This window comes from Parasteatoda tepidariorum, chromosome 5, assembly GCF_982258835.1.
Source record: "Parasteatoda tepidariorum strain Cologne lab strain chromosome 5, Ptep-v5.0, whole genome shotgun sequence".
Lineage (NCBI taxonomy): Eukaryota > Metazoa > Arthropoda > Arachnida > Araneae > Theridiidae > Parasteatoda > Parasteatoda tepidariorum.
Window position 1 is genome coordinate 51,490,583 of NC_141759.1, and position 8,326 is coordinate 51,498,908.

Sequence of the window (8,326 nt, forward strand, 5' to 3'; positions counted from 1 at the left end):
TTAGTGTCTGAAAAAAATTTCAAGATTTTTTTTTCCTTTTTATAAAATAAAAATAATATTTCAATTTGCATTTTTATCTCAAAATTATATAATCTTTTTTAATTGATAAAATTCTTTAATGCGTGTCCAATGGTCGGAAATAGCGCACTGCAGATTTTTAAACTACTGTAGTCGGTACTTTTTTTTCGTTATCTGTAGTGTAGTGTGCTAGTGTTTCTCTTAATTTTTTTTTTTTTTAAGTAGTATAGTGAGTAGTGCAATATAAAAAATACAAAAACAATTGTTTGTATCGGTTGCTGGCAACTACTTTTAACGTTAGTTTAGAAAAGAAGCACTGTTCAATCCCATTATCACTAGATTGTCCAAGGTAGTCATTTTGACTGCTTTTTAATTTCAATTAGAAAAACAATGATGTATATAATGACACAATTTCTCAGAATTTTATGACTTTTATAATTATTTTTATTGTTGATATTTACTAATAATATCAAAAATATTAAAAATTTATTTTAAACAATTTTCTTTGTTCATTAATTATTCTTTCACAATGCAGTCATTTTGACTGCTTTTGGACAATATAGGTATTTTAATCTTTCTAGAGTTAATTTTTCGAATTTGAAGGATTCAAATCTTCACGGGTGCAATGGATGTAATGAAAATGAACCTGCGAGTTCAGCTTAAACGTTAATAGTAATTACGTATTTAAAATCATGTATAACTAATATTTAGACTAGCCATTACAAATACTATATAAAGATGAGTAATTATTTTGGCCACACTTTCACATGTAAATGCACACTCAAGAAATATTGATGTTATTTCAAAGGAAGGAAACGTATTTTCAAAGTACTTAATTTTTAAAAGAGCATTAGGGAATTTGAAAATACCAAGTATTTGATAATTTCGCATTTCTTAAATTAAATATTCACTGTTTAAAGAGGCATAAAAAGTTGAAGGTTAAATAAAAAAATTCGACAAAACTGCTTTGGAATAACGAACTGGCTCATATAAACATGAATATTTCTTAGATGTTTCCTTATGTTTATGTTTCCTTATTAAGTAAGCCAATTATTTATTGAAATAGATAGTTAAGCTACAAATCAGGCTTGCATCAATAATATGTTTTAAAATTTAAGCACAATTTTTATAGGTTTTAGAATATAATAAAATTAATATTGATTCTATATTTGGTAACCTACAAATAAAAATATTTTCAGTTACAAAAATTGCACTTTTCGAAATCTTGTTCTATTGGAGAATGTTCTTAATTCTGGGTCATCCATAATGCGCACCTCACAATTACTCATTTAATTCGTAAAACAATTACTATGATTATTGTTGGTAAATTTAGCATTAAACTTGTCATAAACAACCAAGATTTTAGAAAGATTCTTTTAATATCTTATAAAATATAACTAATTTTTATTTGATCATTCAATTGGGAAGAAAACCTTCATATTATTTATTTTTTTTAAGTATAGTGTAATAATTTCTGTATTCGTTTTTAAATTTTCGAATTAAATTATCTCTCCTTCCCTGATATAAGAAGAAATTTTGACACTAGATGGCAACACTATGATTCTAATACAGAATATGTACATCAAATCCTTCTTCTCCAGGAAGTGACAAATAGGAAATTTAGTATTTCATTTTTATTCATTTATTTTATTATTTATTTTGTTTATTTATTTTATTTATTTATTTACTTTATTTATTTTATTTTATTTATTTGTTTATTTATTTTTTTATTTTCTAATTAATGGGATGTTAACCAATAATGTTATTCTAAGTGTAACCTCCCTTCCCTTGCCTTGAAGAAATAATAATAAAAAAATAGTTAAACTATAGTGATAGCCATGAAAGATCAGAAATTATTCAAAATAATTATTTACTAATTTATGGTTCTTATTAAAGAATTTTAAATGAAGCATAAAGATGCTTAAGCTGTCGTTACTTTACTTACCTCTCCACCACTGGCAATCTATCAATTATCAATTAGTCAGATAGCCACCAGAGATAGCTTTCAATAACTAGTTGTTATCCACAACCATAAAATTACGATAATTGATTGATTTATTAAACTCAAGGATTTAGTTCAGCCTCTGCCTTGGACATCTCCTCTCTTACCAGGTAGCTTAGGTTCGAAGACCTGTCGGAGCTACATTGTTCGACCTAGAAACTGCCAGATTTAATCAAGATATTCATTGTTCAGTTATGTACTATGCATCGTTCCTGAAAAGCTATTGGTGTACAGTGTGCAAAATAAAAAAACGGACCACCCTGAGAAATTTTTTATCTAATTATCGGATCTGCACTCTCTAGGACTTAATATTAATGGTTTAAGAGAGTAACCTCAAATATGCCTCAATTATGATGAAGTTCAAGGGTGCGTACTCAAAGCCGTACTCAAGTTGGATGGAAACGATCACCCCACTCAAATTTCTTACAAAAAATATCGTGCTTATTAATTAATTTTTAAAAAAATAAATTACAGAGAATTTCCTTATATCTATATAAAAACTGCAATTCTGTTTATAGTGTTCTTCAAAAATTACATAAAATAAAAAAACAAGGCTCTTTGTTCTTTAAGGATAGAGTCCGCAATAAATTTTCTCGTAAGGACCGCAAAACCTTTCTTCAGGCTTACATGTAGTAATATTTTCCCTCCACTGCACTGCGACTTTCAAGAGCCCAGAACAGACTCACATCAAGGGGTAGGAACAAAAACCGGTTAGTACCCGGTCTTACCACGAGAGCAAACGTTATCAAAACGTGCTATTATTAAACTAAATCCTTATTGTTAAGGTGTTAATCTTTAGTAAACATATCATATAATAAGCTGGACTAAAAATAATTTTTGTATCTGTAATCACCCATAAATAAGGTTAGTTCAAAAGCTATATAATATTAGAAAGTTGACACAGTAAAACAAACTTATCAACACGAACGCAATTATATTACATTTAATTGAAAGTTATTTGTTGTTTTTGTTGATGCGTCGGCCATTAAGGCAAGGGGTACTGTTGTTCTTGTTTTCCAGTGGCGCCATCTATGGCCAAGAATTCGACTTCTGTCACACCCGTTTATAGGGCGGACCCATTCATAAATCCACAGATCGTAATTTTGACCCGAACCTGAGTACGATCAATCTCCAATTCAATACCAATCAGTATTAATTTGTTATGGGAACATGGAGGACTTTGTGATCCGGCAGATTTAACGTGCATCAGCCACCATTTACTATATGGGGAGCCATCGGCCGATTGGATTCGAAATCCCGTTCTCACAAACGTGAGTCCAGCGTCCTGCCAACCAGGCTATCCAGGTCTAATAATTATTCAATTCACAGTTACGATTTTTGATTGTAATTTAATTTTTATGGTCATCTTTTCACTTACAAGTAAACTTAAAACCACACTAACTTGCTCATTTACAACGCAATAGAACCACAGAATTTAAAGAAAATGCCCACTTTGAAGGCATAGGATGAATCTTTTATCTAATATTCAGTCTAATTTTATATAATATTCAGTCAATTTATCGATGGAAGCTTATTGATCTTTTTGGTTCTAAAGTTTGTTCTTTGGAAACTGTTTGAGCTAGAGCTAAGTACTCATCCCATTCTTCATCATCAGTAGGACCAAGTTCTTTTAGTACCTCAGTTGACAATTCAAGTGGAACATCTGTCGCACTCGGATATCGCTGCATTACTTTGCTTTTAAAACCTTTTCCACTTTTCTCAATGTTTTCAATAAATTTATCGCTTTGAACCTTTTCTTTATATCCAGGTAGTTCATCTACACCTAGAGTCGAAAGAAGTTCTTCAGAGGTGATAGAATCTTCAAGTAGATCCTTGGTATCTTCGTGAATCGTTTCATCTTTGGTTCCATCGTGGAATGATCTAGTCTTGGTTCCCACATGATCAGTTATACCACGCTTCTGTCGCTCGGCCGATTTAGGGGCATATTTGGTTCCAGACTCCCAGCGTTCCTGATTGTCGTCATACTGGGACGGATGCTTTTGTGGTGTTCGGAGAGTTCTTTTTGGAACTTCAAATCGATCTTTTTCTTTTTCATCATACAAAGTTTCTTGATAAACAGTTGTATCCGGACTTGCTGATGTTAGAATGCGAGATACTGGATATAATGCACTCATCCCGCTTGGAGGATATTTTTTCACGGTTTGTATTATAACAGTTTTGCAAACGAAATCGTTGCTTTCTTCATCAGCTTTTAGCTCACATTGCTGAGAAATCATGGCATCATGCCCAAGAGAACTTTCCATTATAGATTCAATTGACTCTATCCGCCTTCTTGCTAGTTCCTGAGGATTATCTACATGCCTTCTCGGAGGTGTATCAAGCCCGCCTCTGATGTCAGTGGGTTGTGGTTCGATGGTTTTCTGTTTCAACCTTCGTTCTATCATCTCATTCTGAATGTTTTGTAATTCCTCTTCGCGGTAGCTGTAATCATCTTTAGGTATCATATTTTCGTTGTAATTTCTTTTTGGTGTATAGTATGAGAAATTATCATACCTTTCTGATCGATTTTCTTTGTCTTGTCTTTTATTTCCAGAATTGCTATCTCTAAATCGAGTACTTTTATCTTCGTGTATGTCGTTTGAGTGCTTGTACTTTCCATAATTGAAACTTTGACTGGGTGATGGAAAATCAAAAGATCCCTCAATCAAATGCAAACATTCATCGGAACCCTTTGACATCCTTTTAGACATTTCTCCATTTCTAGAAGTTGGGTATTTTATTATCCTTTCAGAAGTCTCCATGATTCTAGAAGAGGCGAACATGGGATTAAATTCGTCCTCTATGTCACTTATCCCCTTTTCTAATTCTTCTATACTTTCAATAATGTGTGGACTAATTTTATAATCGGTATTAGTAATATTTGGATCGGAAGTGTGAGGAGAAATTTGCATGCCATCACGACTGTCTGGCTCAGAATTTCGAATAGTTTGACCAACTTCACCTAGCAAAGTCTGCAATTCCCTAAAAGAAGCTTCCTTTTCCTGCCTGCTTGAAGATTCTTCAATAGCTTCGACAAGAGCTATCACGTCTTCTTTAAATGGAATTCTTTTTCTATCGTGGTCAGTTTGGTAGCTAGTTACTGTTGTTCGCTCTCGGTTGGAGTAACCCTTTTGGTGGTTCGTATTTAAATTTTGTTGAAGATTCTGTCTACTCTGCCGCGCTGAATTCGATGCTTCGTTGTCTTTGCTGTGTTTGTAATCCATTTAAAGAAAGTTGAATCTTATCTGCAGCTCTTAATTTTTTTAATAAAATTAGTACCTGTTAAATGTAATAAAAATATTTAATACTATTATAAATGAATCGTTACATACAGAATCAGCTTATGTCAGGATTAATTTGTTTTCAAGAAGCTTTCGAAAAATAATATCTTATTTTTTCTATCAGCATGAAAAATCTGAATAATATGATGAGAGTGTACACTCTACATCTAGAACCATATAAATTTTTTTTGTTTTTAAATTTTTCCGAATGATAGGAAAAACATAGCATAGTTTTCTTTTTAGCTTTCTCAAAAAGTAAAATTTGAAAATTTGGAGAAAAAAATAGGTTTACTGTTTAAAGACATAAGCATATTTTTTGCTTTGAAAGCAGGAAAAAAAATGTCTTTTCAGCTTTCTCGAAAAAAATGGTTAGCAGGACTTAAACACTTTCTGCATACCGCGATTTAAATACTATTAAGAAAACTAACTTGTATATTATTTTAACATTGACATGCAATAATATTAATATATATGTAATAATGCAATAATATTCTGATTAAAAAAGAACATTTAGAGTAAACCAACCAGTGAAGGAACACTACCCAGTGAAGGAACATTTCATATATATTGATTAAAAATAAGAATTTGAAAGTTTTTCTTCAGATTGATTGGTAACAATAGCTTACTGCCAAACAATAGGAAGTCATCTAGCAATGTTTTGGATTACCTGGTCAAATAGACTTCTCTGGAAAAATTTTTGAATTTGTTATTATCTCTGCAACACCTTGTTTCTTTGAAAAAATTATAAGGTGAGTGTTTGTATTTTTATGTTTGAAGTGGAATTAATTGCATGTAATAGTTTTATTTTTCTCACTGTGAAAAAGAGAATTCAAAATATAGTTATTGAAGTTACGTTTTATTTTTTTTAAGCATCATAGCATAATAAAGTACTGAGATAAGGGGGTGTTTATTCACTGGATCACCAAACGATGAAAAACCAGTAAAGGAACAAGTGTTCCTTTACTGGGTTTTTTTTCTAAGTTAATGAAAATAAAAGATAAACTTTAATTTTCTTGTACATTTAGTGATGTTCCACCTCAAAAGTATGTTAAAAATACGAAAAACAACTTCTAACCAGTGAGAGAACAGGCATGTTCCTTTACTGGGCATATATTTCCCAGTGAATGAACAGTATGTGTTAATGTTGACACTTTAATTTTCAATTCATGATTACAAAAAAATGTTAACATTTTCCAAGTATTTATATGTTATAATTCCATGAATAGGCTTGTTTTTAAATATTTGTATAGCTTATAAATTCATAAAGAGCATTAAAAAATAACCAAAATTAAGTGTTCCTTTACTGGGTGTTCATTCACTGGTAAGAGCTGTTTCTTCACTTGGTCTTCTCACTACTTGTTATTTGAACCTCCAAAACTTTAAAACAATATTATGTAAGTTCTTTACAATTTTTTTACATAATTTGCAATTAGTAATAAATATGTTGACACTGTCATTTAACTAAAATTACGAATTTTGAAACTAATATGATTTTTTAAAAGGCAAGCGAAGCTTAAGTGTTCCTTCACTGATTAGTTTACCCTACCATGATTTCATGATAAAAAGGAACAATGTCAAGGTTTCCTGCTTTAAATAGCATTTATCTTGTGCTTGATTTCCTGATAAAACAAGCAGGCGTGAATATGTTAAGTGCCATATCCCAATTGATTGAATTTGAATTTGATTGCAGACCAAAATGTAAAATCTTTTAAAGGCCGTAAAAAGTTTATATTGCTATAAATAAAAATATTTAATATATCATATTGCAAAATATAAGATAATAAAATTCTAAAAACAAGCTTTTTAAAATTTACTCTGCTAAAACATTTGTTGATTGTTGAACCATATAACCATATAAATTATTAAAATATATTCTTAGATTGTATTCCAAAGCAATAGGAAAATTATACTTACTTTAAAGTTGAAATATTTAAATCTAGAAATCTATCGACCTACTAAACTGTTTTTTGTTTATTTCTTTCCATTTTTTAATTTTACAGCTGCAACAAGTTTTGCTAATGCAAACCAGTAAAACAGTTTAGTTTCTTTCAACAAAGAAGCTCCTAATCCAAGTCCAACCTAAAGAATATTGTAATTTAAATTTAGGGGAGAGTCGGGTAGCCCCGCCCACTTAAGGAGTATTGCTTATATTTCTGTATAATATTGAGCAATAATCAGTATTTTTGTATGTTTCTATTGTTTTACCATCTAATTAAATAATGCAAAAAGAATAAACCAAAGAAAGAATAATTTAACTTAAAAAAATAGAAATTAAAAAAAAACATGTTTTTCAGCTCTTTTCAAAATGTGTCGGGTAGCCCCGCCCAGTTACAAAAATTATGTTTTTTGACTGTTTTTTCAGGGGTAAATGAAAATGACCAATGTATTGACAATAGATGAACCTCATTTATCATTTTTATCCCAAAATTATTTTATTTATTACATATTTATATACTTTTAGTGAATTCTATCATTTAATAACAACAATATTTGTTGTTAAAAATGCATATAACATTCAAATTTGAAGCAATGAAATAATAATCTTTGCAACCGTGCATTTATCGACGAAATAAAATTGGGCGTTGATACCCGACATTCATGTGAGCGGGGCTACCCGAAATCCAATTTTTTTGTAAATTTGTAATTACTCGAACAATTTTTCACATATAAACTTCGTTCTTCGTGCAAATTAAACTTAAGACTACATACTTTAATGCTGTATGTATAGAAAAAATTATTTTTTTAGTATTAAATTGAAGTTTAATCGAAACCCTCTACCAATTTGTCTTAATTTCATGACTATACTGTATTCAACATATTTTCAAAACTATTGTTTTACCATGTTAACAGCTGCATAAATACTTGAAACTTTGAAAATAATCTTGTTTTAATATAACAATTAATGTCCGATGGCCCATTGACTTGAAAAAATATTCTATGCATATGAAATTGACTGTGGGCGGGGCTACCCGACTCTCACCTAGTGCTTATTCATAAATTTTTATGTTTAAATTGTTTATTACTT

General features: G+C 30.4%; 1 protein-coding gene across 1 annotated transcript; it reads right to left on the reverse strand.

Moving 5' to 3' along the window:
* Positions 1 to 3,352: 3,352 nt before the first annotated feature.
* LOC139426402 (uncharacterized) lies at positions 3,353 to 7,278 on the reverse strand. The gene is made up of 2 exons (XM_071185180.2): positions 7,216 to 7,278; positions 3,353 to 5,299 (listed from the first exon to the last, which is right to left on the reverse strand). The coding sequence occupies exon 2, from the start codon at positions 5,242 to 5,244 to the stop codon at positions 3,538 to 3,540; it is 1,707 nt and encodes a 568-aa protein (XP_071041281.2). The 5' UTR covers positions 5,245 to 5,299; positions 7,216 to 7,278; the 3' UTR covers positions 3,353 to 3,537.
* Positions 7,279 to 8,326: the final 1,048 nt, after the last annotated feature.